This window comes from Tarenaya hassleriana, unplaced genomic scaffold (genome assembly GCF_000463585.1).
Source record: "Tarenaya hassleriana unplaced genomic scaffold, ASM46358v1 Cleome21, whole genome shotgun sequence".
NCBI lineage: Eukaryota > Viridiplantae > Streptophyta > Magnoliopsida > Brassicales > Cleomaceae > Tarenaya > Tarenaya hassleriana.
Window position 1 is genome coordinate 468,665 of NW_010965451.1, and position 25,352 is coordinate 494,016.

Consider the following 25,352-nt stretch of genomic DNA (forward strand, 5'->3'; position numbering starts at 1 on the left):
CCGGCCCCCCCCCCCCCTTCTCTCTATTTCGATCCCGTTTGTCTTCTCTCATGTTTTTGGATCGCGATTCCGGTGTGAAGGTGATTATGGTTTAGGTTTAAGCGATGGACATCGATCTGTGAATCTGACGATTACTAGTAGACGGTTTTGTTCACTGTCACGAGGTTCTTCGATTGAAGGACACTGTTATATCCATCTTCCATTCAAATTCGCTTGTGTCTTTGTCAATGGTTTCGTTCGGATTCCTGCTTTATGAATGTGATCACTACTGCACTATTCCATGATCCATCCATGGAGAATTCCTTGCATCTATACCAGATCGGGAGGGGAGCAGTTTATATTTGTGTGAGTGTATGCATTTGATCCACCGAAATAAGGACACTATAGATAGCTTCGTCCTCCGTTTGGTCTTTGGTGTTGCTCTTTTTCGTTTTGCCGTCAAAGAAACACAGTGTACTTACTAGTTACTATACGAAAATGGTTTCCGTGTTATACGTATTTACAGAGTATATATAGGCGTACAATACACCCTAAATATACGTATTTTACATTGTTCCCCTTATACTTGGTCTCCCAAAATCATTGTTTTTGTAGGAAGAAATTAGCCAAACAAGCTTCCAAGTAAAACCGTTATGTCTGATTGTTTGTTCATGTCAGGATCTGCTCCTTCTTGATTTGCCATTTCAATATATATATATATAGACACTTTGGATGTATCACCGATCGTGTTCTAACGAATTCAAAACCCTTTTCTGGTCGTGTTCTTCAGATGTTCCATTTGATGCCTTCACCACAAGGAAGCTTCTACGTGCAGAACGACATATTCAGGTTGAACTATGCCTGAAACTGGATCTGCTTTCTCGTGGAAACAGAGGAATGTTCTTTTGTTTGATCGCCACTACCATGTACACTGATTCATTTGATTAAAGGCAGATGATCAATGGATTGTGTGTTGTTGTTGTTTTTTGGGGAAAAAAATAATATTATGTACAAATTTGAAAGGTAATACACTGTTTTTAGATAGCTAATTTGTTATGAATGTGAATGGTGTTTAATTATCAACCGAATCTTTAGATTTTACACATTCACACTAATATATTGTTTTCAAAAGTAAAGAGTATAAAAGAATCTGTCCAACCTTTATAAAATATCAAATTTTAATTCGTCAAATAAAAAAATCTATAAATTATCAACTTTTAATTTGACCAAAAAAAAAAGATTTCAAATACACCAAATATTAAAATGTGTTAAAAACATCTCTAACTCTTGAAAGCGAAAGAAATCTGAATGACACTATCGAATGATTATAACCAAATTACTTAAAATTATTTTATATACAGAATTTAATGAATTTTATAACTCTGTATTCATTTATAGGAAGTTGCTTTCGATTTAAGTTGAAGTAATTTTTTGGTATATTTTAATATTTTATTTATTTATTTCTCAAATTTGATATAACATTTTTACATATTTTGTATAGTTATTTTTATGGGATTTTCCTATAAGAAGAATCTGTACAACTTTTTTTTTTGTTACAGTAGACATATGCAAACATTAGCATACAAAAATCTGTTCGGTGGTTTATTTCGGTTTGGTTCGATCCGGTTAGTGCACTCACCAGTGTGAAGAAAACTGAAAGTACATGAACTGGTTTATCGACAAGAAAATGGTTGTGAGATTACCGAAGCCTCCTCCTGTGTTCTGCCACAGCTGTCTCTTGACGCCGTTGACCGTACGGTTTCGGAGCAGTTCGAATCGACCTATCAAGAAAGAATCCGACACAACGGTGAAAATGGCGGCTGCAGGCGAAACGGCGCCGTCTAATTCCACCCCCGTCATCGACTCTCATCTCCACATTTGGGCTTCTCCTCAAGAGGTTGGTGGGCTCTGAAATTTCCTAAAGCTCGTGTTTTTTTTTCTCTAAATTCTCGATGGTTGTAGTTTGGTTTCTCTCGAAGGATTCGAGATTCAGACATGTCTAAGTAAAGGGTATCCCTAATTGTGGATCAAATAATGCGTTTGAATCAATGGCTGTTGCGATCTGTTCTTGGGAAAAATGATTTTTGATTCTCTGGGTATGAAATTGGTTTTTCCAGGAGTTCAAGTGATTGTCAAAGATTTACTCACTGTCATGTCATTGGTCTGATGGAATTTTCAGTTGTGTTTCAGGCTGAGGTTCATCCTTATTTTCCTGGACATGAACCAACTTTGCAAGGGGATGCCGAATTCTTGCTCAAGGTCTGGAAAAGTTTGAACCTTTTCTATGTTCTTTGATCGAATTGGGCCGTGAAGAAGTAATTAACAGAAGAATCTCGAGAGTTTTCATTACGGTTTTGAGAAGAATCTTTTAACTTTCATGTGTGTCTCTCGATTGTTTCCTGACTTAGAACATGGAAGAAGCAAGAGTAGATGGAGCGCTCATTGTTCAGCCAATCAATCACATGTTTGATCATTCTTTAGTAACAAGGTCTCTCCCCTCTCTTACACCTGAATCTGCAGTTTTCTTATCCGTCGGTCCTATCGAATATATCGTTGTAAATTCTTCAAAGTCTTTGAGATATTGAACTGATGGGAAGGCATCGAGATAATGCCCTTTGATCTTGAGAATATGCTTCTTTCACTTTGTGTAAATTTCGGCTTTTAGCATCACTGAACTGTCAGTTTTTTGTGAACTCATTGTTTATCCGTTGTAGCTATCGAATTCGTTAAATATTTAATGCATTTGTAATTCACTTGTTTAAATTCTTCATTGTGCCCTTTTCTTCCTTGCAGTGCCTTGAAGAAATACCCATCAAAGTTTGTTGGCTGTTGCTTAGCAAATCCCTCGGAAGATGGAAGCGGAATCAAGCTCCTCGAGAATCTCATTGAAAAGGTCTCTGCTTTCGCTGTTTTCACGAGATATTCCCGATACCATATACCTCAAAATCTATCTGATGTTGAATTTGTTTCGTGGTAGGATGGATATCGAGCTGTTCGGTTCAATCCCTATCTGTGGCCTGATGGCCAGAAGGTTCCATTTTCACATTTTCATCTGTGTTTTCTTCACTCTCTCCAAACGAAATTCTGGGATTGAGTTTCGATTCTTCATTACGTAGATGACCAATACTGTCGGTAAGGCCTTGTTCTCGAAAGCCGGGGAGCTCGGTGTGCCTGTAGGCTTTATGTGCATGAAGGTATCTTAGTTATGGTTCTGCAATTTGGTTTGAGTAAGAAAATATCTGCTCCAGAAATTTTTCTTACTGTTTTTTATTGGGTTATGCGATTCATTTCAGGGTCTGAATCTGCACATTTCAGAAATAGAGGAGCTATGCACCGAATTTCCGACAACGACAGTTTTACTCGATCATATGGGATTCTGCAAAGCGCCTCGGTGAGAGAGATCTTCTTGATGGCATTTTCTTTGTTGTTGCGGGAAATAGGGGTGGACGCGGATTGAGTACCCGAGTTTTTGTGGGTACCCGACCTCGCCTTACTGGGTTTCATGGCCGAGAAGTATCTTGGCCTCGGGGTACACTAACCCGTGAAAAGCCTGCAAATCCTAGTTGAACCAAGTATTTTTTAAATAACTGTAAGCATCAGAGGTAACCCATCACACGATGGTAAAACCTGCAGCTGAATCCGGGGTTTGGGTTCCTCATCTTGTCCCACCCGTGCTCGACCTTTTTCACTGCCGGGTACCCGTGGGTCTGCTGATAACGGGAATTAACGCCCACCCCTGGTTAGAAACAGTTCAGTATCCTCAATTGCTGAAAGAATAACACTAGCTTTAATGCTTCCTCAACTCGCAGGAACGACGAGGAAAGCCTTACCTTTACTCGACTCCTGAATCTCTCGAGATTTCCGCAGGTGAGAAAGAGGAAACGTCTTTCCGAAATCTGAATGCTTTTCATATGCTACAACTAATGCTTCGGATTGTTATTTACTGACCGAAGAATCTGAAACAAACAGGTTTACGTCAAGTTCAGCGCTTTATTCAGGCTATCGAGAAACGGTTTCCCGTATCAGGACCTATCTCCTCTCCTTTCTCGGGTCGTGTCCCGTTTCGGGGCGGACCGTGTCATGTGGGGAAGGTATTTTCAGTACCGTATGCAGAACTTTCGATATACGAAACTCGTGGAATGAAACTTGATTCATCCTCCTGTTTTCGTTGTCTCGATTTTGTAGCGACTTTCCGTTTGTTGTTGCTGAATGTGGATATAAAGAAGCTAAAGAAGCTGTCGCCATTGTTGGCGAGCAAGCATCCTTGTCAAGCTCCGAGATGGATTGGGTTTTGGGCAAGACTGTGATGCAGCTCTTCCATGGAAGCTGGTCCGGTCTTTAGACATCGCACTTGTAAAACCCCTGTAAGAAAACGATGCGGATCAGACTGTGAATTTATTGTATCGGAAACCCGAAAAATGGATCGATGGCTCGTGAACCGGTTTTTTAAACGAGCCGGAAAAATCATGGCTCGTCTCGCCAAGAAACGAGATGACTCGTGAATCCTATGTCGTTTTTTACACCCCTATCCAAAACCCGAATACCGAACTCTAATACAATGATAATTGGATTTCGATACCTAGACGAAATGGTTTCATACAAAATCACGGATATTCGAGTCTTGTCCAATCCACCCAGAAATGCATACAGAGACAACTGGATCGGCATCTCGGTTCAGTCTTGGAAAGTTCAAACCGACTCGAAATCGAATTGAACCGAATATTGTAGAGATGGAGTTTCGGTATTCGGTTCGAGTTTGGTTTAGGTCATTCGATTCTAGAAAAATATATATCAGTAAATTATTATATTCTCGATTCGATTTGGTTTTCAAATTTTTAAAACCATTATCATTCATGATTTTTGAACGATTCGGACGATATTATTGATTAACATGAACCGAATAAATATCCAACCAAAACTGAATCGAATACGGAACCGGCAAAAATAAAATAAAAGAAAATAATATACACAACAAAATAAACTGTGTATATACCCAACAAAATAAAATAATATACCTTTTTGGCATTAACATAAAAAATGACGGAAAACACAGAAAAAGGTTATTGACGACGAACAGCATAGACCTTATCACTTTCGAGCGTTGAGCGTTCGCTAATGGAGAATTCCTACAAAACCCTAGAGATCGTTCGCAAGATCCCTACTTCCTCCGTATTTCATCTCTTCCTCAACAGACCCTTACGATCCAACGCTCTCTCCCTCGATTTCTTCGAGGAATTCCCCTTAGCCCTATCCTATCTCGACCAAAACCCGGATGTCTCCGTCATCATCCTCGCCGGCGCCGGGAAACACTTCTGCTCCGGAATCGACCTCAACTCCCTCTCCGTCATCTCGGACAGATCCGTGTCCGGAGACAGAGGACGATTCGGCGAGCGGCTCCGACGTCAAATCAAGTCGATGCAGGATGCGATCACGGCGATCGAACGGTGTCGGAAGCCCGTGATCGCCGCTGTTCACGGCGCGTGTATCGGAGGCGGTATCGATATCGTCACCGCGTGTGATATTAGGTATTGCTCGGAGGACGCTTTCTTCTCCGTCAAGGAGGTGGACCTGGCGATCACGGCGGATCTCGGCACGCTACAGAGGCTTCCGACCATCGTTGGGCACGGAAACGCCATGGAGTTGGCGTTGACGGCGCGAGGGTTTTCAGGTCGTGAGGCGAAGGATTTGGGTTTGGTTTCTCGGGTTTTCGGATCTAAATCGGAGCTCGACGAGGGCGTCATGATGACCGCTGAGGGTAATTTATGTGCTTAATCGATTTGTTCTGGAAAATTTTCCTTCATTTTCACGGTGAATCTGCTGATTTGTGCGTGAATTTGAGTCTGAAATCAAAACTGCAGAATCTGCGCAAGCTCTTAATCTAGGATTACTCCAAGAACAAGCTTTCATAATCTCCTAGAATGCTGATTAGTCTTCTCAAGTGAGAATTTCAGCTCTAATTACCAAAAGCATCTCCGAATGCTGAATTCAGTGATCTGGGTGCTAACTAATTTTGGAATCAGAGGTTGAGAGATTTTGCAAATAGCTTCAGGGTCTCTGCACAATGAGTCTGTAATGTTGGATTCTCTTATGAAATCCCTCTTTGCTTCATCTTAATATGAAGAATGATGGATTAATGCTCTGAGTGTCATGGGAATGAGAAAATGGCTAAACTTTTGCAGGAATAGCAGTGAAGTCTCCTCTGGCCGTGACAGGGACAAAGGCGGTGTTACTGAGAAGCCGAGAACTCAATGTAGAACAAGGTCTGGATTACGTTGCTACTTGGAACTCGTCAGTGCTCATATCCGAAGATCTAAACGAGGTCGTGGAAGCTCAGATGAAGAAAACGCAACCCCGTTTTTCGAAACTGTGATCAGTAACCATTGCTTGTTTCCTTCAGCATCTTTTCAGCTAAGGCTTCCTGAGTTTTCCATAGAAACGGGCACGGCTTCAATGAGTCAGAATAAAAGGTGGAAACTTTGATATTTGGAAGATGGCAATGCCAAAGATACACTTAAAGCAATGTTCCTTGTTTTAATCTTGATCAAGTCCAATTGTTGACTTTGTCATTATTCTAACTAGTCAATCCAAGACTTCACATTGGTCTCCTCCATCTCATGCAGATTATATATATATATAATCAAAGAGCAATGACTATAAACGTCAAAATCATGTCCAAACCTTACTTGTGAATCAATAAATCTTCCGAAAAGCACCCAAACAATAATTTTTTTTAAGAACTTTCTATTTTTTGGAGGAAAAAAATAAAGGAAAGGGAAGGAAAAAAGTGTTTTTTTTTTTTTTGAAGTTCGTTTTGACAAAAGCATATCAAAACCTACTTGAGAATCAAGAATCTTCTGAAAAACACCCAAAAACTTAATTTTTTGAATAACTTACTAGGGTTTAGGGGGGGAGGAACGGAAAGGATTTTTTTTTTTTTTTTGTGAAGGTCGCTTTGACAAAGGCATATGAAAATCATGAGAATCAAGAAATCTTCTGAAAAACACCAAAGAAAACATTTTTTTAAGGACTTTAATTTTTTGGGGGGAAAAGAAAGGAAAAGAATTTTTTTTTTGTGGAGGTCGTTTTGATAAAAGCGTATCAAAACCTTACTTGTGAATCAAGAAATCTTCTGCAACCCCCCCACCCCCAAATAAACAATTTTTTAAGAACTTTCTAATTTTTATGGGAAAAAAGAAAGGTAAAGGAACAGTTTTTTATTAGATCGTTTCGACAAAAGTATATCAAAACCTTACTTGAGAATCAAGAAATCTTCTGAAAACCACCTAAAAAACAATTTTTTTTTTAAAAAAAAAGACTTTCTAGTTTTTGGTGGGAGAAAAAGGAAAGCCTGTGTTATAAAAATCCAAAGAAGCAATCGAAACATTCGACCTTTGTTTTCAGAAGAAAAAAAAGGGACGAAAGCAAGGTTCAAAGAGCATATTCTTCCAATAAGAAGATCGTTGACCTTTCCTCTCAGGTGAGGAAAAAAAACTCCTGAAGTTCTTCGAATGGAATATTCCATTCGATCTCTAGAGCCTTCTTCTCATGTATCGAATGGAATATCCTTGTACGATCCTCCCATGGAAATTCTCTCATTGTTCGTCATCGATTCCCCCTTCCTTCAACTCCGTTTTTCTAAATTTCAAAACCTTTTTCATTTATTTAGCTTCTTAATCTCTTGAACCCTCGTAAGAAACCATGGTCCTGAAGGCTGTTCACGTCTCCGATGTCCCTAATCTCGACCAAGTACACGTCAACACGACGTTGTCCGCCTCCTCTGCTCGGTTCTCGATCGGTAAGTTCAGATGGGTTTCGCTGAAATCTTGTTTTCGTCAATGGGTCTCGATTAGAATTTGGTAATCGTGTTTAACTCGGCGTTTCTCGGCTGATCTCGGGTGTTGAAGATGACAAGGGGCAAGCTTTTAGTTTCCCGGAATTTGTAGTGATGGGTCATAGAGGATTCGGGATGAACATGCTTCAATCTCCGGATAAGAGAATGAAATCGATCAAAGAGAATTCGATTCTTTCCTTCAATGCCGCTGCAGATTTCCCTATCGACTTCATCGAGTTTGATGTTCAGGTGTTTTTTTTTTCCTTCCACTTTCCCCGATAATCCAGGAATCTGGTGCAGAGATTTCCTTTTTCAACTGAATCATCATCTCTGATTTCGTTTCTGATTTTATATTTGTTTGAATCCGATGAACCTATATTAAAAACGTGTGATTTTTCTTGTAGGTTACGCGAGACGGTTGCCCTGTGATTTTCCATGATATCTTCATGTTTACTCAAGAACAGGTTAGGGTTTCTTTCAGCATTCTCCAAGTCTTGGTTTCCACGAGCATGTATCAATATTTTTCGTCTCTATCGATATTCTGAATTCAGGGAGAGATTGTTCAGAAGAGGGTAACCGAGCTGAGTTTAGATGAATTCCTCTCCTACGGACCGCAAAAAGATACCGGAAACGTAATCATCGAATCTCTTGCTCCGTTGCCTTCTTCCTCCGTTTTCGTTATCGTTTCTCTCTCGGCTTCGTTTCATCTGTTAACGTTAAGCTTCTCGATATTCATCAGATCGAGAAGCCAATGTTGAGGAAGACGAAAGACGGTAGAATGTTCGAATGGAAGGTCGAGAAGGATGATCCTCTCTGTACCCTTCAAGACGCTTTCGACAAAGTGAAATCTTCGTTAGGTTTCAATATCGAGCTCAAATTCGATGACAATATCGTCTATAGAGAGGAAGATTTAGTTAGCACGCTCGCGATTATCTCCAAGGTATCATCAAGAAGATTCACATTCGATTCTTTTCCATCGTATCGACGAATTCTGCTACTGGAAACTACAGATTCCTAAGCTTCTGGTGAGCAGGTAGTGCATGAACATGCCAAGAACCGGCCGATAATCTTCTCGAGCTTTCATCCCGATGCAGCTCAGCTTATCAGGAAGATTCAGAGATCTTACCCGGTAAGATTCGTCATCCGGGTTTTCCTCTTTCTGAAAAACTACTCAATCCGATCTGAACCTCTCATTACATTGTTCTTCCCGTCGAGATTTCAGTATCGACAAATGCTTATGAATGTTTCTTCCCAGGTTTTGTTCATAACAAATGGAGGATCTGAACTCTATAACGACGCAAGAAGGAATTCATTAGAGGAAGCCGTCAAGGTTTGTCTTGATGGCGGCTTGCAAGGGATAGTTTCCGAGGTTAAGGCCATCCTAAGAAACCCGAGCTCGGTTACCCGAATCAAGGAATCGGACCTTTCCCTTATATCCTACGGCCAACTGAAGTAAATTCATCGCATCCCGGTTTTCTTTTTCTCACTTTCACTAACCATTTAGTTACATAATCTTCTCGATATTTCTGATGGAATTGCAGCAATGTCGGAGAGGTGGTCTGGTTGCAGCGCCTAATGGGCGTCGAGGGAGTGATCGTCGATCTCGTCGAGGAAATCTCCGAGGCTGTGGCCGATATCGGAGACCGGAACGAGGGAGAAGAGAAGAAAAAGGTTAAGTTTTCAAAGGATGAGCTCTCCTTCTTGTTAAAGCTTATACCAAAGCTGCTTCAACAGTGAAGATTTCGTAAATTTTCCTCGACCGTTTATTGCTTGTGAATCATATTTAATATTTCTCCTTGTCGGTCGAATTTAGATAACAAGTGCAGTTTGAACTCCAGAAGCTTGTGGATGAATTGTGTGTCTCCTCAGCTGAGTAATTCTGTGTCCACAGTTACATCATTTTAGCATTTATTTTCTAATTTTATTGTTTTTTAACATATTATACTTTATATTAATTTCGATTTGGTTTTAAGAAAATTATATCTTAATTTTGTGCGTTAAGCCGTCAACCAAACAACAGAAAAGCAAGGGATTTCAAGCTGTTTGGCTTGTATTCGGTTCGGTTATTATATTACATTCTATTTTATTTCGATTCACATAGAATTTTTATTAAAAAAATGTATATTCTTTTAAGAAATTTTCAATTTCCTTAATATTTAATTCGGTCAGTTATAAGATATTCGGTTTTCTAAAAGCATTACTGAATTTTTAAACGGTTCGATTCGAAAACGATAGCGAGTTTTTCATTTGGGTCAAGGGAACCGAACCGGAGCGCCCAACATTGCATGATGTAATGTTTATACCAACAATCATGAAGAAGGAAAAAAAAGCTACCCGCCTGTTAAAAAAAAAAGGATTTTTTTTTCAATGGAATTATTCCACCGTCAATCAATGAATCATGGCTTTAATTTTATCCACTTACTCGCATGATAAAAAGAAAATGACTTTGTAAACTTACCTTTTCCCATTTTGGTGAATGGACCGTTCCCGCGAGTAAATTATCAGAAACGTTCCTAAAAAATATCATTTATAAAAAAAAAAAGATTATATTAAAAACTTGATCTTGTAGAAAAATAAAATGCGGAAATAAAATAAAATAAATAGAAAAGAACGGAATTACTTTTATTACTACATCTCTTCTTCTTGTTCTTACATTACAATGAAAATAACTCACATATTTATAGGAAAATTAATAACTGAAATAAAAGGAAATATAGATATAACGGAAATAAATATGATTCACAATATTTAACATAATATTGTGTTCCTCCAAAATCTAGATTTTCCTCCAATTACATATTCATTTTCCTACTTTAACATTCCCCCTCAAGATTGATTTTGAAAGAATGCAAAAATCAATCTTGAAAAGATAATGCGATAAAAATCCATAGACATTTTCATTGTCTTTTGAAAAATCCATAAACACCAAATTTAGTTCTTTTAGAGAATATTACTCATGTTCAAATCACTTCGCTTGACTTTGAAGTTCTACCTTTAACTCTTTTTGTCATAGCACCTCGCTTGATCTTAGAGTTTTTAGGTTTGACTTCTTTTTGTCACAGCACCTCGTTTGATTTTGGGATTTTTACTCCTATTTGAACGATTTGGATATATGAATATCCAAAAACTAAAAAAAAAGAAGAGATTGAGAAGAAAAAAAAAAGAAAGATATAGAGCAGATCGACCCGCTCTGATACCATGTAGAAAAATAAAATGCGGAAATAAAATAAAATAAATAGAAAAGAACGGAATTACTTTTATTGCTACATCTCTTCTTCTTGTTCTTACATTACAATGAAAATAACTCATATATTTATAGGAAAATTAATAACTGAAATAAAAGGAAATATAGATATAACGGAAATAAATATGATTCACAATATTTAACATAATATTGTGTTCCTCCAAAATCTAGATTTTCCTCCAATCACATATTCATTTTCCTATTTTAACAGATCTAATACGGCAATGATCATCAGGAGAATCAAACAGACTAACTCCAAAACAACAATTTCGAATCTTCTGTTGCGTTTAAAAAAAAAACTCACAAGATTCTCAAGTTCCCGACAAGAACAAGATCAAGAACCGATCTCCCCCCTTGGCTTGTTGCTGTTCAGTCTCCTGTCTCATAAAGTCTCAATCTTTATAACCCAAAGGAAAAAAAAAAAAGGGCTAAAAACAAAACTAAAAGATGGTAAGAAGAAACTATGAAACTCCTTATACTTACAAGAACCTCAAAGAGGAAAAGATTGCCAAGAGAAGTCGAGATTCCGACCTAGCTTATACGCCCCTTCAAGTTACCGATCCCTTTCGGTATAGTTCCCGTCAAATCGTTCTCGTAAACTTCGCTACATTCGGCATCGAGAAAGAAAAGGGTTAGTAAACATGATTCAACATTGTAATCTACTACACTAATCTTTCACAATTTGATCCAAAGATCTTGAGAGAGAGAATATTTCATTACAGATAATCGAGATTACTCAGCAGCCCAAGCTCCCGAGGTCCCTTCAATAGAAACAAGACTTAGATTCCTCTCCTTGTACCCGGCTCATCTCTTTTCGAGTATTCTTACATGTATGTATGCATCTATCCAATGCAATCCACACTCTCTGAAATCTAGATATATGCATAATAAACTGTTCTCAGATTCATCCAGATGATATATATATCAGCCAGATTCACATTAATATCCATTTGAATCAAGTTTAGTGTTCATCAGATCAGAGTTTCATCTCCATCATATCTTTCCACATATAATATAACAAGGATTTGATGCTCACAAACGAGTGACGCTGTTATTGGCGTTGCAACTAACGTGTAACCACGAACAAGTATTCACCAAAGTCGGATCCCAGCTTTGCATAACATTGTTCGGTCCACTATATGTACAGATTCATATTCATATCCCTACATCAGATCAATCAACAATAACAGCAGTAGCAAAGTTGTTGTTTCAAGATGAATACCTTCTGAATTGGCTGAGGCTGTCTGATTCACACTGCTGCATAAGCAACACAATCAAACCCATGATCCGAATCTCCATCGGTAACTTGATTTAAGCAAAATCTCGTCGAGGGCTACACTTTCAGGCGGCTTTATACAAAGAAAGGAGTTAGCTTTATTGACCAACTGTAGCTGCAAAAACGACTCAACCAATATGAGATTCTAACTTGATAGAGTAGAAAAATGAAAAGAGAAAACTCCAGTGAGTAATTGTTTCTAGAAGGTCAAGAAAACAGTTTCGTTTACTTTTAAGTAGAGCAGTTTAGAGAGTACAAGGGCGGCCTAGATAGTGCACAAAAAACACAGAAGGATGGCCAAATTATACATTTACGTAGAATCTTAGATAAACCCGAGAGAGGTAGTTGGATTAACAAAGCAAGGGATTCGGAAAAGTTGCTAACTTTATGGCTAAACAAGTAACGGGACGATACTCAAGTGAAAGGAGCTTCACTAGCTTTCACGAATCTGCCCTTCACACGCATCCTGGTGTCGGCTCTTGCCTTCCTCGATTCATATCTTATGGTTTTATCATATCTGTCGGTACAAGAAATCCGATGTGAAGCAATATGTGTTTTAGCCGGTCGAGGAAAAAAGGATGAAAACGGATAAATGAATCAGCATTACCTTCGATTTTTCTTCTTTTCTTTGTAACGCTGCATTGCATTGCCTCTGTTCTGAGCCACTCTTTCGGGATCAGCCATTGTCGCAGCTAGCCCAGTAGTCTTACTACTACTGCCGATGAACTGATCCGTGAAATGTAAGTCATTGGAGTTGTTGTTTGGAAGATTATTGCTCTCAGATGTTGCAGGTCCCTGACCTGAAGTTGAGCGATTTGATTCATCCTGCAAAGGTATTATCATCGGTATCACAATTCATCGAGAAGGATATACATACACACATATATATATATATACTTATATATATATATGGTTTCGGTAAGCTATCAATTTTTATCCGTTCATCAGCTGCTGAATTGTTAAACGAAGATGGTTAACGGTGAAAAATGAAGTAGCTTCATTTACTGGGCCAGATTTTATACTGCAGTCTATGAGAATAGCTGGAACGTGAGAGTTATAAGATCTGAAGCAGAATGAGCTTAGCCATTTCAAGAATTTAGAACAAATGCTTGCTTAATTTCCGATTACAGAATCTGAAAGGTTAGAAGCATTAGGGTTCACAGGAAAAAAAAATACTTAGATACCTGGCAATTATCTCTGAAACTTTTCGGATTGGTGGGATAGGTTTCATTCATAAGGTTGGTGAAGTTCTTGATCGTGAAAGTAGGGCCTGTTGTTACATATCCAGATTCTAACCGGTTAGGTTCCTCGGGGCCTCTGGACCGTCCTGAGTGAAAGTCCCATATCTGCATTTCAGGAATCTTTACATTGTAAAACCAACCAAAACATTCAGCACAAGATCTAAAACATGGAAAAAAACACAACAAACCACATTCAATATAACCTTCCGCACCATCAGAATGCCCATTTCGAAAACATCTATATCGTATTCAGATCAATTTCCCTCCGAAGAAGAAGGAACGACATTCCTCAAATCCAAAAGGTCAATAACATTTCTTGAGGCTGTGGTTTGTTGCATTTGTTCGGTAAGAAAACAGATCCAAGATCCAAGAAAACACAGAAAAAATATCTGGCCATGGTGTCTGGAAAAGGAGAAAATCCCCTCTGCAGGATATATTCAGGAAAAAGACATCATCAAAAGAACCTCAAGACTAATCTTTAATCACTAGAACTGGGAGATGAAACCGTGGCCTGTCTGATGAAATATGATCCGAGGGAATATACAAGAAACTTGACAACCATTAGCAAGAAGTTTAAACATCACTCAGAGACAGTTTGATCATACTGTCTGTCCAAAGGGATAAAAGATCATAACACAAAAGCGTCACTGGAACGAACACAGTCGTGATCCAAAACACAGAAACCTTTGGAATGGAGCAAGGGAAAGGGAATGAGAAAGATGAACCTGAGTACTCTGGCCACCACTACGATTAGCATTCCACAGCATACCATTACCACCTTCTGAACCATGTTCTTGCTCCGTTTGGTACATCAGCAGCGACGTAAATGACGTCGTTCGAGGCTCCTCAGTCACGGCTGCTCCACCACTGATCCCGTCCAGATCTTCCGTCCATCCTCCAAGCCTCTCCTGTATCTCTGGAACCATGACCACCTCCCCTTCTCCTTCTCCGTCATCGCCGTCGCCGTCGCCGTCGCTGTCGCCGTCGCCGCCCACTAAATCTCTCTTCAGCAACTCCTCGAGCTGCTCATACACCACCTGCTTATACTTTTCACGACTCGGGCTCTGTTTCTTGAACTCGTTCGGGACGATGAGCTCCTGCACGCCGTTGGATCCGGAAACCCACGAATCTAACGACAACCCGAAATTCTCCATCATCAGTGGCACTTCTTCTTCTTCTTCTTCTTCTTCACCTTTCCTGCCCACCAAATCAAGGCCCCACACGGCGGCGAGCTCTACCGCCGAAGGGCAACCGGAGAAGCCCTCCACGGAAGAGACGGAGCAGCTCCCATGGCCATCCCAGTCGCACTTTTGGCACAGAAAGAGGTTGTCGGTGAAGCACCGGACGGAGACCGGTTCGTTGCCACAGTTGTCACAGATCTGGGAACGCACGTGCTTCCGGGACAGGAGGTTCGCCGCGTGCACGTGCTGGTCGCAGAGCAGGCATAGCTTCGCCGTGTCGGCTCTGCAGAATAGCACAGCCGTTCGCTCGCCGCAGAAATCACACGTCACACTCCCCGACGAATTCCTGGAAGTGCCCATGTTCATCAAAACCCTAGAAATCTGGAAAAATCTCGAAAGTTCCCCTCTTTCCGTCCAGAGAGAATCTAAGCATATGGTTTTGGCAAAATCAGTTCTAAGTTTCCGAGTTCATGGAGGGTGGTTTTGCTTCTTCAAAGAGACCGATCGAAAGAGACACAGCCACATCTCACGTTTTCAACTTCTCCATTTCTAGGGTTTCACGAAAAAACTATCTCCAAATCTCGCTGCAGAGAGAGAAGACCTTGCCAACGAAGCTCTTGAAAATATCTCTCAATGATAATGTCACCACATAACATTATTGTACCGAAAAGAGATGCAATACACCGAAGAGGTACGGCGGTGTAAAATAATTCCCTGCGTCGCGGGTATTCCCTTATCGTACAACTAACGGTTCAGATTTTATAATTTAAGATCTTACAGTGCATTAATGGATAGGGTCTTTATTACACGTGAGAGTGGATGTAGACAAGCGTGGAAAGAAAATCCAATTAACCGATAATGCAAATTGATTTTAACATTTTTAATTCCATTCCCCAAATAGTAATGAACTTTTCGGCCTTGACTACTTGAGGTTTACCTAAACTATTTAAATCGACATCAAAACAAACAAGATACAGCCTGAATATTATTTTTTTATTGTTAATACAAATAAAAGATTCAATGATCTAAAAATAAAATAAACTGACTCCTTCTATATATATATATATATATATATATTATAATCATATAAATTGACGAATAAAAACAATGTACGAGCTGAATATATATATATCTATATATATATAATACACACCAAACATAGTGAAGATCGCTTCATTGGTCCAGTGTAATTCACATGTTATTCTATAAATAAAGTTAGGGGTTATGGGAAATTTATAAAATCATATTATCTATTATATTGATTTTTCATAAGAAAAGACGGCCTGGTAAAAAAAAAAAAGGAGTTGGGTTTTGATAGTGGGCCTGGTTAAGCCCAAGTAATGAATATAGTGAAGAAGAACCTTTATATTAATTTGACTATGGGCTTGGCCTTGTTTTCTTTCAAGTAATTGGGCCACGCTTTTCAACTTTTATATACATATATATATATATATATATATATATATATATTATATAATTTTACGGTAGAATATCCACGACTAAATTTTAAAAAATAACCAAAATAATGTTTTTCTTTTATCACATACTCTTATATTTTTTTAGCTATTTTATATATGTATACGTATATATAATATAATATATTTTGTGATATATAAAATTAATATATATATATAGAGAGAGAGATGAAACAGAGTCTGACGGTATAGGAAATAGGAATGTGGCATGGGGAGGCAATGACAATGGATTTAATAAAAGATATAATTAAAAGAATATATATATATATATATAATTCAAAGAGTACACATATCCCCAATGCTCATTCACTTGTCCTCAAGACATCATTCCAGAACATGCCCTTCACATTCTTCTTCGCTAAATCCTATGATTTTTATTATTTATTTATTTTGCCTTCTTCGTATCTTTCAAGGTGTTTGCATATAGTTTTTATTTTTGTTCATTATGGTGTGTGTTGGATTTAATCCGAAAAATTCCCAACTATAGATACTGTAGTTAAGGATACACATTTTATAAATTTCGATTATATTTTGATTTAATCAAAGGTTAATTTTTGTTTGCTTAGTTTTTTTTATCTATATGATTTTCTTTTTTTTTCCTTGGGATTATTTTTTTTAAATGTAAGATTCTTTTACAGGGCGGATGAGGTCAATATAAATGTCAAATAAAAAAAAAGGATGATTAGAATTGGAGAAAATGAGAGAGAGAGAGAGAGAGAGAGAGAGAGAGAGGGATAATAATTATGAAAGTGGAATAAGTAAGAAAAGGAAAGAGGGAGTTAGTCATAGAAAAAATGTGGGTGGGGTTTATTTTTATTTTATTTTAGGGTTTAGGAGATGTGTGCAAATGGCATGTTTTGAAGGGAAAAAAAATAGGGCCAATGATATAATTATAATGTTTGGAAAGGGAATATTGGTCCCTTTTTTTTATTTGAAAGTCCCATACACATTACACAGCATACAAGATGATCTCTCTCTCTCTCTCTCTCTCTCTCTCTCTCTCTCTCTCTCTCTCTCTCTCTCTCTCTCTCTCTCTCTGCTTCAACAGTCACCCTGCAGAGATTCCTTTCCCATGCCCCACCCAGCACCATTCTTTCACATATATACACACACACATATATATATATATATATATATATATATTACAACGAAAACAGTTTTTTAAAGAAAAAAAATCAAAATTGATAAATGGGTATATTTAAACTCGTGATTTTCCATAGGGTGAGACATTCTAGATTCCATTATTCATAAATCAAACTTATTGAACCAAATAACGACATGTAATATAATCGAATCAAAACCGAAATAAAGATCATACGGTTGGAATATTTTTATAATAAAAAAACTTTAATCTGTATCGAATCGAAATGAATATAAAAATAAACGAAAATCGGAAATTTTTTTTTAATAGAATAAGTATTTTATATTATTAACTTAAAATGAATATAATCTAATGTAAAACCTTAACGGATAGAAATTTTTTAAAATCGAAAACCAAAATATCGGCTCTTAGTTTTTCATCAAATAAAAATGTGAGTATAGATAGATGCTTTTGTATAACTTTAGGAATATTTTTATCGAACCGAAAATTTTCATTTTATTTTCTTAAATCTTTATTTGGAGTATTTGTAATTATAGAGTAGATTAATCAAATAAAATAATTTAAAAAAATAGAGAGAGAGGGGGAGGAGGGTCCTCTCCTCCAACTCCTAACACGTACGAGCCTTTTATTTCCGAAGGTCGTCCCTTTCCTTTTGTACACTTCCAACATATTCCCTCCACTTCTCGATTTCTCTGTCTTTTTCTTTTTCTTTTTCTTTTTATTTTAATTTCTATCGTTTTTTTCGGGTGAAGGATTTATGGAAACATCATTTTCGACTTTAAATTAATGTATCGACTCCCCTTATTCGTTTTTCTTTTACAATTGTTTTATTATAGTTATTAAAAATTATAATTAGGTTACAATATTTTTATTTGATGTTGTTTTATTATTATTAAAGTTTATATTTTATACTTAAAAAGATTATTAGTTATTTTAAAATCTTTAATTATCAATAATAACAGTAGTAATTACTTTATAACATATGAGTATTTTTCTATGTGATTGAATTTTTAAAATTTGTATAAAAACGGTCATGATATATCGAATTTAACTATATAGTTATATTGTGGAATGTGGATGCATTTTCTATGCATTGGGTTTATTGGTTAATTATGAATGAACTTAGGTTTTAACAATCAAAATTGTATATTTTCAACGAATGTAGTGAATTTTATCCAATCACCTACTCATTTTGAATATATATGCATCTGCCGACAGAGAAAGGAGATGGAATGTATATTCTTTAATTTATTACATGTTATATTAAAAATTTTCCCTTTTTACATTTACAAATTTAATTATTTTATGAAAAATGTAAATGAAAAAGTCTCCACATGGTGGCGGCTTTGACATTAAAAAAAAATAATAATTGAAATCAAGATCTTTATTCACGTTAAAGTTTACTCTAATTAGCTTATATTGTTTAAAATTTAGTTGACTTTCTTATATAAATCTTATTCTTGAAATGTTTATCTACAAGCACAAAATATACAAAGAATAAAGATACCCACACAAGAAACATAAAATTATTCATTTAATGATATTTAATGCTTTATAATCTTTGGCAGGATATGTAATGTACATATATGAATATAATGCACAAATTAGTTAGAGTTATTAATATTTCAAAATAAACAGACTAAAGAAAGTTCCGGCGTCCTTTTCGATAGGTACGTTAATTCTATTTATATATTTATATTGTTTTTATTCTAGTCATAAAATCCAATTAAATAAATTTTATATAATTTCCCTTCTTTTTAAAAACCCTGATTTTCCCACTTTTAACCCTTCCCAAGAATTTAATAAAGCCTTAATCTTTTTCACTAATCTCTCACACACGGGCGAGTAAATACACGCGCTTAAGTCCGCGCGTGAAAGACCGGTCTTAATGTTCCATTTACACGGACGTGAGACAAAATGCGAGCTCAGTGGTCACTTTGTGCCTGACAGTTACGGTCCACTTTCTCTTCAACCAACATTCCCCACGCGCCACCTCCACAGCGCGTGGTCCACTCGCTCACGAAATCTCGAAATTACGGAATTATCCTTTCTCTCTGTATTTCCTTGTTTTTCCCAATTAAAGAGTCCCTTCATCGTTTTTGTTTTGTTCTCCCAATCTCTCTCTCTCTCTCTCTCTCTCTCTCTCTCTCTCTCTCACCCGAAGAGCACAATCTCTTTTGGTTCTTTCTCTGTCTTTGGAAACTTTGTTTCCAACGAGTTCGTTTTTTCTTCTAGGGCAAATGACGGCTCCGGACATGGCGGCAATCACAGAATCTCTGGAGAGATCGATGCAGAATTGTTCCCTGAGCAATCGGAGAAGGATCGACGCCGGAGGAGGAGAATCATCGACATCGTTCGATAACATCAGCGCGACGACCGATGAACACATTCCGGTCTCCGACAGGACCTTGGAGCTGAATTCTCACATCTCTCTTCCTTGTCACTGGGAACAGTGTCTCGATCTCAAGGTGAAAAAACAGATACCCGTTTCTTCTTTTCTTTTTTGTTTATGTTTTTTTCTGCAGAAACTTCGAACTTGTGTCCTTTTCGCATTTGGGATTTGCATTAAATGCGGAACCAGGAAGGGAAAACGAATTCTTGGTGGATCTTTTTGTTGGTTTATGGGCACATTTGTGATTCCATTGTTTTGTTTCCTGGTGTTGCATTTATTGCTTCTCTATCCACTGTATGTGTGTATCTATCGCTCACGGGTCTGTATGGCTCGTGTGAGGAGGAAGAGAATGTTTTTTTTCCAAAAACCCTAGAGAGGAATACAGTTTTCTCAATGGCTTAGGCAAAAGTTGGGAGAAATCTGGAAGGAAAGTTTCAATCTTGACCATGGAAATCCAGAGGGCTTGGATGGAATAACTAGGGAGATGCATACACACATACATACATACACACGAAGCTAAAAAAAGTTCCTTTTTTTTTTCATCTCCCTTGTTGCTATTTGGATCAAGTAAAGTCCTTTTGCTTTTGCAGCCTGCCTTCGCGTTCGCGTTCTGGATTGGTTTCTTTTAATGGGAAACAAATGCTTTTTTTATTCAAAGAAATGTCTGTGTGTTTGGTGCCCATTTATAGATCTAGACCAAGCGTTTTGTTTGGTCGCGGAGCTTGGATGCAAAAGCGCAAAAGGAGAGAGTACTGCCTCATTCCTCTTTCCGGGAAAAAAAAATAGATAGAAAGTTTATATTTCACGAAACTGGAAACATTCGGGCGGGAGATTCGAAAAGAACTGAACTTTACGAGGGATTAATCAGAGGGTGTTTGAAATATGGGTGGTTTTGTGTTTACAGACAGGAGAGATTTATTACATAAACTGGAAGAACGGGATGAAAGTGAAGGAGGATCCGAGGAAAAGGGAATACAGTGGAGGATCATACGCGGTGTATTCAGAGGAAGACAGCTCTTACGACAGTGAAGAGTCGACGTCTGAATCGAAGAAGGAGGAGGAGGAAGAGGAAGAGGAAGAAGTGCTGGTGGTGGCTGGTTGCAAGGCTTGTTTCATGTACTTCATGGTGCCAAAGCTTGTCGAGGACTGCCCCAAATGTTCCGCCCATCTCATCCACTTCGATCGGCCTGACACTACTTCCCCTTAGAACTCTTCTTTCTCTTTCTTGTTTTTCTTTTTTTAAAAAAAAAAATCTGATGAAATGGTTCTTGACTGGGTATTAACACGATTCTCAACGTGGGAATGTTTTTTTTTTTAAAAAAAAAAAGAAAAGAAAAAAAGAGGGGATGGATGTTTTTAATGTGTTAATCATCAGTCACTATGAAACATTTTTTTTTTGTATTTTGCTTATGCCCTTTGGATCTTTTCCACTCCCAAGTCTTCAAGCTGTCTGTGCGGTGAGTTCGGTTTTTTTATTAGATTTGATTAAATGTTGGTAATTATATAAAAAAAAATATAGGAAAATGTATTTCAATCCAAACTGATAAAACAATATAAAAGATTACGGTTTTCATCTTTCTTTCTTTTAAGAGAAACAGCTAACATACATTACATATGTTTTGTAAGCTAGTTGAACACCCGAAATTCGGATATCTCATCCGACCTATGGGACAAGTGTCCTAAATTAGTATATCCGATCATTCAACGAAACGAGATCTGAGCGGTCATTTTAGGAATATCTGAATTTCGGATAATAATCTTTTAGTTGAATAATTATCACGGATTCAGATCTTGTCTCCGCAATATTTTTTTTCCAACAAATGTAAACTTTGATTAATACTTGTGATTTCCCTTAGAGGTAATATCTACGAATACCTGAAATTAATTAAATTACAGTTTTATCCTTAGAATCTTAAAATAAACCGTAAGTTATTTGAACAAGTTTTATACGCGAGAAAGAAACTAAACAAACGATGTAACATAACATAACCCAATGTACCAGAAAATACCGCTCTTTTTTTTTTTTTTGCACGACCAAAGCTACTTTATAACAAAGTCAGATGTTATAATTGGCCCCAAAAAAAAGATTTGAATATGAAATTTAAAAAATAAAAGAAAAGAAAACGATGGATGTGGAGACAGTTGTTAAAATGAAGCTTGGTCAATGGAATGAGCCCTTAGGACTCGCGCGCGGGTTGAAGAAGAACCATGATGATAATGATTGCAACATGTGACCCCTTCCCATATCCCCCCCTTCAATTCTCTAAACGTTTTTTATTATTCTTATTTACCAAAAAAAACCTTAGAAATTAAAAAAAAAATAAGAAATTTACTAAATGTTAACTTTAATTACGTGGAAAGCAATTTGTAAAATTTGACACAAGTGAAATTACGACAAATCACATCATCGTACTGTGTCACTTGAAATGTTTTTTTTTTTTCCAAATAACTTAGCAATCTGAGCTTCAAATCATTTTGGATACTAACTTTCATTGGATCATTTTTTTATATTTTAAATTTACGACCATAAATTATCTTCTAAAAGTTTTAAATTAGTTGTTAATAGAACGATATCATATGTTGGTGAGTTCAAAGTCATTCATTATGATCAATTAAAAAAAAATTAATCGAACTCAAACAGCCATTCATAATGATTAGAGAGCTTTAATTGTTCTCCATATTTTAATCTATTTAAAATTTATGAAGCCCCATTAACCTCGTATTTAATATATATATATATAGCTTGTTTGACAAACTGATTTCAATTATTTGTGACATATGATTAGTTTTGCTTCTTAATTATCCGTTTGACAATCGTTCATTAAACAGCAATTAATGCTCAGTTTCCACCAATTATGGCTCATGTCTGCAATAAGAGAATTCGATATAAATTTATTGTATTATCATCAAATGTGTCACAGCTAACAATAGATGGATTATAATTATCATTTTGTCTTGACAATCTATCTAGAGTATTTATTTTTAATATTTTTGAGTTAAATTTTTTTCTATTTTGTAAAATTATATCTATCTATTTTTTACATTTAATTTTTGTTTGATTCAATTTTTATATTTAAATTTTTCTATAAAAAAATATTTGTTATTTCAAAAATTGTTGTAAGTGGATTCAACTTTTTTTTATATTTAATTCAGTTTGGTTAATTTAGTTTTAAGACTCATATATAAAGAATTATTGTATCATATCAATTTGAAATTAGTTTCTAACATAATTATATATTGTTCAATTTGATTCAATTTACGTCGAAATGTCGCGTTAGTTGCGTACATTTCATGATAAAAAAAACCCCATCGGTACATGGAATCCGAAGTCTGCATCGTCACGTGATATTAAAGAGCATGTTCAATATCTTAGACCGGTTTTGTAGGATTGCTAACCGGGCTGGTCCGACCGGTTTGGCCCATCCCACAAATTCATTGAACCGAGTATTTCAAGAGTTGGGCTTAGTTTAAGAAACAAATGGGTTTAGATTTTTAGCAAGTTTAATTTGGTTCATTGGGTTTAAACTTGAAAGGTGAGTGGACCGTGCCCAAAAATGCTACATATATATAATTTTTTTAATAAGTATTAGAGATCTTTTGTATTTTTTAAATAATTAAAATCAATTCGCTGAATTTTAATAAATACAAAGAGTATTTTTATTTTTTTGATGAATATTTTATAATTATATTAAATATTGTGGGTGCTTGAACATGAAAATGCTAAAACTAAATTCGAATCTTATTTACAAGCAATCTCATTTTAGGAATTTGAACTCAAATTCGTTCGAATTTCTCATAACTAAATTTTAAAATACCAATCTCTGGATCTGATTAGATATAAAATAAATAAATAATTTCGCCTATATAATTTTCCATAGGATAGAAACATTTTCAAATTCACGACCAAAATGATTGTTTTAGTTATTGTTTTAAATTGTTTTTTCTTCTCGAGAAAATGATACGTCTATATATTCATCTTTAAAAAGTTTTTTATTTTCTCTAAAATTTAAATATAATTTTCTGGTTGATTTTAAAAGCTTACAAAGGTAGAACTAACGACATAATACAGAAATTGAAGGTTTCGAAAGATTAAAATTGTATTTAACTCCTATCAAATAATGTTTTCTAAGACAGTTATTCACTCCTATTTTAGTGATATTATTATTTATCTAGATTTCGAATATTCCTATAACTTTTAATTAAACTGTCAACAATTATTTTTTATCGTTTAGCTTCAAATCTCAAAACAAATATCATGGGACCGATTGCTGGACCAGAAATATTCTCTGCCTATATTTTTTTATTTGTCCTTGGTTTTTTAAAGGAGTGCGGTTAGGGTACGATTTTTCAAAACTGGATCGAATCGAAAAATGTAGTATCGTTTTTGTATCGAACAGTTCAAAATTTTTGAATGCTAATTTTTTTTTATAAAACCGAATTTTTTGGATCCAAACCAAACCGAACCAAAAATCGAAATTAAATATGATATAATAACCGATTGATACATATTTTTGTAGAACCGAATCATTTTCAAACCGAATACCGAAACGGTCTCCTTAATTTTTTTCCTAAGAAAAAAATTGTTGTTCTAGATTTTAAAAAGAACTTTGAAAATAACTCATATTTGTTAACGAATTCGAACATTAATCACATACATCGGTACCTTTTATGTAATTAATTTAACATTTAAGCATGATTTTGGCTTTGTATTAAATGTTAATTTAACTGCATTTATTAATAGCTGGACTAACTGCCACAACTCTGTCTATTTTCCATGCCGAAGGAGACTCGTTTATCAAATCTTTGTTCCAACACCCATGGATTTTTTTAATGGAATTTATGTACGGATTTAACTAAAAAAGAAAAAAGAAAACTTTTTTTTTTTAAAAAAAAAAACTAAATGTACAAACATGTACAAACTATATATAATGGGGTGGTGAAGTAATACTTCAGAAGTATATTGCATGGAAAGGGTGGGGGTCACATGGGGTTCAGAGTAGCCTGTTGTTTGGGCCCTCGAACAAAAACACCATCATGCATGCCTAACTCTTGTATATGTGTATATATATATGTGCGTGTGTGTGTATGTATGTATATACGTGTATATATATACCCTTGTGTGTTTACTATATATAATTCCGAGCAATATATATCTTATTTATTGACATATTTTACAGATATGTAATCATGCCTCTCCACTTACATGGCCGTCCACTTAGTCTCTCTTTTTTTTTTTTTGCCATTTCTATTGAATCTAATTTCGTATTTTTTTCCCCTTTTAATTACTCAAACCCATCATGTGTCCGTTATTTAAGTAGATATATAGCTTTGATTTTCCTCGGCATGAGTATATCAAAACCTAATATCGTATAGTTTTGATCAAAGATATTAAGAAATATAGAATATTTTCCCTTTTACATGTGTATATGATGAATTACTAATGAACTGAAAATGTATGGTAAAATACAAAGATTATTTAGCCAATCTTGTTCAAATATATCGACATGTCCCCTTTTAATTATATGTAGTTTTCAATTTGTTTGAATTATTTTCTATGAAAAAATTATTTGATACTTTTTTTAAATAGTAATTCCATTTTCAAATCATCACATAATGATGATCTTGTTTTTT

At 36.1% G+C, this 25,352-nt stretch overlaps 6 protein-coding genes across 19 annotated transcripts in view; 5 read left to right on the forward strand and 1 right to left on the reverse strand.

Annotated features, from left to right (window-relative positions):
- Positions 1 to 1,039, forward strand: part of LOC104814197 (nuclear transport factor 2) — a 1,588-nt gene extending 549 nt beyond the window's left edge. The window contains exon 2 of the mRNA XM_010542109.1: positions 770 to 1,039. Coding sequence (XP_010540411.1) covers positions 770 to 844 — 75 coding nt within the window. The 3' untranslated portion in view covers positions 845 to 1,039. The remainder of the gene's footprint in view (positions 1 to 769) is intronic.
- Positions 1,040 to 1,627: 588 nt separating this feature from the next.
- On the forward strand, positions 1,628 to 4,501 carry LOC104814198 (4-sulfomuconolactone hydrolase). Of its 2 annotated transcripts, none has more exons than XM_010542111.1 (10): positions 1,628 to 1,876; positions 2,170 to 2,238; positions 2,388 to 2,467; positions 2,773 to 2,872; positions 2,957 to 3,010; positions 3,096 to 3,173; positions 3,273 to 3,370; positions 3,789 to 3,846; positions 3,949 to 4,070; positions 4,165 to 4,501. In XM_010542111.1, exons 1-10 carry the CDS (start codon positions 1,643 to 1,645, stop codon positions 4,319 to 4,321), a joined length of 1,050 nt encoding a protein of 349 aa, XP_010540413.1. In that variant the 5' UTR covers positions 1,628 to 1,642; the 3' UTR covers positions 4,322 to 4,501. The 2 variants fall into 2 exon arrangements, with proteins under 2 accessions (XP_010540413.1, XP_010540414.1); XM_010542112.1 differs by lacking the exon at positions 1,628 to 1,876 and adding an exon at positions 1,975 to 2,075 and having other exon boundaries at positions 2,159 to 2,238.
- A 499-nt stretch (positions 4,502 to 5,000) lies between these two features.
- Positions 5,001 to 6,587, forward strand: LOC104814199 (delta(3,5)-Delta(2,4)-dienoyl-CoA isomerase, peroxisomal). 3 transcript variants are annotated; one of them, XR_771865.1, is made up of 3 exons: positions 5,001 to 5,734; positions 5,838 to 6,048; positions 6,159 to 6,251. XR_771865.1 is itself a non-coding variant. In XM_010542113.1 (2 exons), exons 1-2 carry the CDS (start codon positions 5,095 to 5,097, stop codon positions 6,347 to 6,349), a joined length of 831 nt encoding a protein of 276 aa, XP_010540415.1. In that variant the 5' UTR covers positions 5,006 to 5,094; the 3' UTR covers positions 6,350 to 6,587. The 3 variants fall into 3 exon arrangements, 1 of the variants encoding a protein (XP_010540415.1); XR_771866.2 differs by having other exon boundaries at positions 5,838 to 6,044; positions 6,159 to 6,229; XM_010542113.1 differs by lacking the exon at positions 5,838 to 6,048 and having other exon boundaries at positions 5,006 to 5,734; positions 6,159 to 6,587.
- Positions 6,588 to 7,254: 667 nt separating this feature from the next.
- Positions 7,255 to 9,729, forward strand: LOC104814200 (glycerophosphodiester phosphodiesterase GDPD3). 3 transcript variants are annotated; one of them, XM_010542115.2, is made up of 9 exons: positions 7,255 to 7,546; positions 7,646 to 7,774; positions 7,884 to 8,059; positions 8,215 to 8,274; positions 8,362 to 8,442; positions 8,550 to 8,750; positions 8,844 to 8,939; positions 9,066 to 9,262; positions 9,352 to 9,729. In XM_010542115.2, the coding sequence occupies exons 2-9, from the start codon at positions 7,678 to 7,680 to the stop codon at positions 9,545 to 9,547; spliced, it is 1,104 nt and encodes a 367-aa protein (XP_010540417.1). In that variant the 5' UTR covers positions 7,255 to 7,546; positions 7,646 to 7,677; the 3' UTR covers positions 9,548 to 9,729. The 3 variants fall into 3 exon arrangements, with proteins under 3 accessions (XP_010540417.1, XP_010540418.1, XP_010540416.1); XM_010542116.2 differs by having other exon boundaries at positions 7,255 to 7,456; XM_010542114.2 differs by having other exon boundaries at positions 7,255 to 7,774.
- A 1,550-nt stretch (positions 9,730 to 11,279) lies between these two features.
- On the reverse strand, positions 11,280 to 15,392 carry LOC104814201 (zinc finger protein CONSTANS-LIKE 15). Of its 9 annotated transcripts, none has more exons than XM_010542119.1 (7): positions 14,297 to 15,392; positions 13,515 to 13,676; positions 12,938 to 13,155; positions 12,715 to 12,847; positions 12,277 to 12,445; positions 11,775 to 11,926; positions 11,280 to 11,658 (listed from the first exon to the last, which is right to left on the reverse strand). In XM_010542119.1, the coding sequence occupies exons 1-4, from the start codon at positions 15,116 to 15,118 to the stop codon at positions 12,745 to 12,747; spliced, it is 1,305 nt and encodes a 434-aa protein (XP_010540421.1). In that variant the 5' UTR covers positions 15,119 to 15,392; the 3' UTR covers positions 11,280 to 11,658; positions 11,775 to 11,926; positions 12,277 to 12,445; positions 12,715 to 12,744. The 9 variants fall into 9 exon arrangements, with proteins under 9 accessions (XP_010540421.1, XP_010540422.1, XP_010540423.1 ...); XM_010542120.1 differs by having other exon boundaries at positions 11,280 to 11,431; positions 11,538 to 11,658; positions 12,277 to 12,847; XM_010542121.1 differs by having other exon boundaries at positions 11,280 to 11,435; positions 11,538 to 11,658; positions 12,277 to 12,847.
- Positions 15,393 to 19,451: 4,059 nt separating this feature from the next.
- On the forward strand, positions 19,452 to 21,166 carry LOC104814203. Its single transcript, XM_010542127.1, has 2 exons — positions 19,452 to 19,797; positions 20,626 to 21,166. The coding sequence occupies exons 1-2, from the start codon at positions 19,570 to 19,572 to the stop codon at positions 20,926 to 20,928; spliced, it is 531 nt and encodes a 176-aa protein (XP_010540429.1). The 5' UTR covers positions 19,452 to 19,569; the 3' UTR covers positions 20,929 to 21,166.
- The last annotated feature ends 4,186 nt before the right edge of the window (positions 21,167 to 25,352 follow it).

Coding starts and splice junctions, on each gene's coding strand:
- LOC104814198 (XM_010542111.1), top strand. CDS start 1,643: ATGAACTGGTTTATCGACAAGAAAATGGTTGTGAGATTACCGAAGCCT. Junction 1,877..2,169: donor TTTGGGCTTCTCCTCAAGAG/GTTGGTGGGCTC, acceptor GTTGTGTTTCAG/GCTGAGGTTCATCCTTATTT. Junction 3,847..3,948: donor ATCTCTCGAGATTTCCGCAG/GTGAGAAAGAGG, acceptor TGAAACAAACAG/GTTTACGTCAAGTTCAGCGC.
- LOC104814199 (XM_010542113.1), top strand. CDS start 5,095: ATGGAGAATTCCTACAAAACCCTAGAGATCGTTCGCAAGATCCCTACT. Junction 5,735..6,158: donor CGTCATGATGACCGCTGAGG/GTAATTTATGTG, acceptor AAACTTTTGCAG/GAATAGCAGTGAAGTCTCCT.
- LOC104814200 (XM_010542114.2), top strand. CDS start 7,678: ATGGTCCTGAAGGCTGTTCACGTCTCCGATGTCCCTAATCTCGACCAA. Junction 8,060..8,214: donor TCATCGAGTTTGATGTTCAG/GTGTTTTTTTTT, acceptor TTTTTCTTGTAG/GTTACGCGAGACGGTTGCCC. Junction 8,751..8,843: donor CGCTCGCGATTATCTCCAAG/GTATCATCAAGA, acceptor TCTGGTGAGCAG/GTAGTGCATGAACATGCCAA.
- LOC104814201 (XM_010542119.1), bottom strand. CDS start 15,118: ATGAACATGGGCACTTCCAGGAATTCGTCGGGGAGTGTGACGTGTGAT. Junction 13,156..13,514: donor GTTTCAGAGATAATTGCCAG/GTATCTAAGTAT, acceptor ATACCTTTGCAG/GATGAATCAAATCGCTCAAC. Junction 12,848..12,937: donor GAAAAGAAGAAAAATCGAAG/GTAATGCTGATT, acceptor TTGTACCGACAG/ATATGATAAAACCATAAGAT.
- LOC104814203 (XM_010542127.1), top strand. CDS start 19,570: ATGACGGCTCCGGACATGGCGGCAATCACAGAATCTCTGGAGAGATCG. Junction 19,798..20,625: donor AACAGTGTCTCGATCTCAAG/GTGAAAAAACAG, acceptor TTGTGTTTACAG/ACAGGAGAGATTTATTACAT.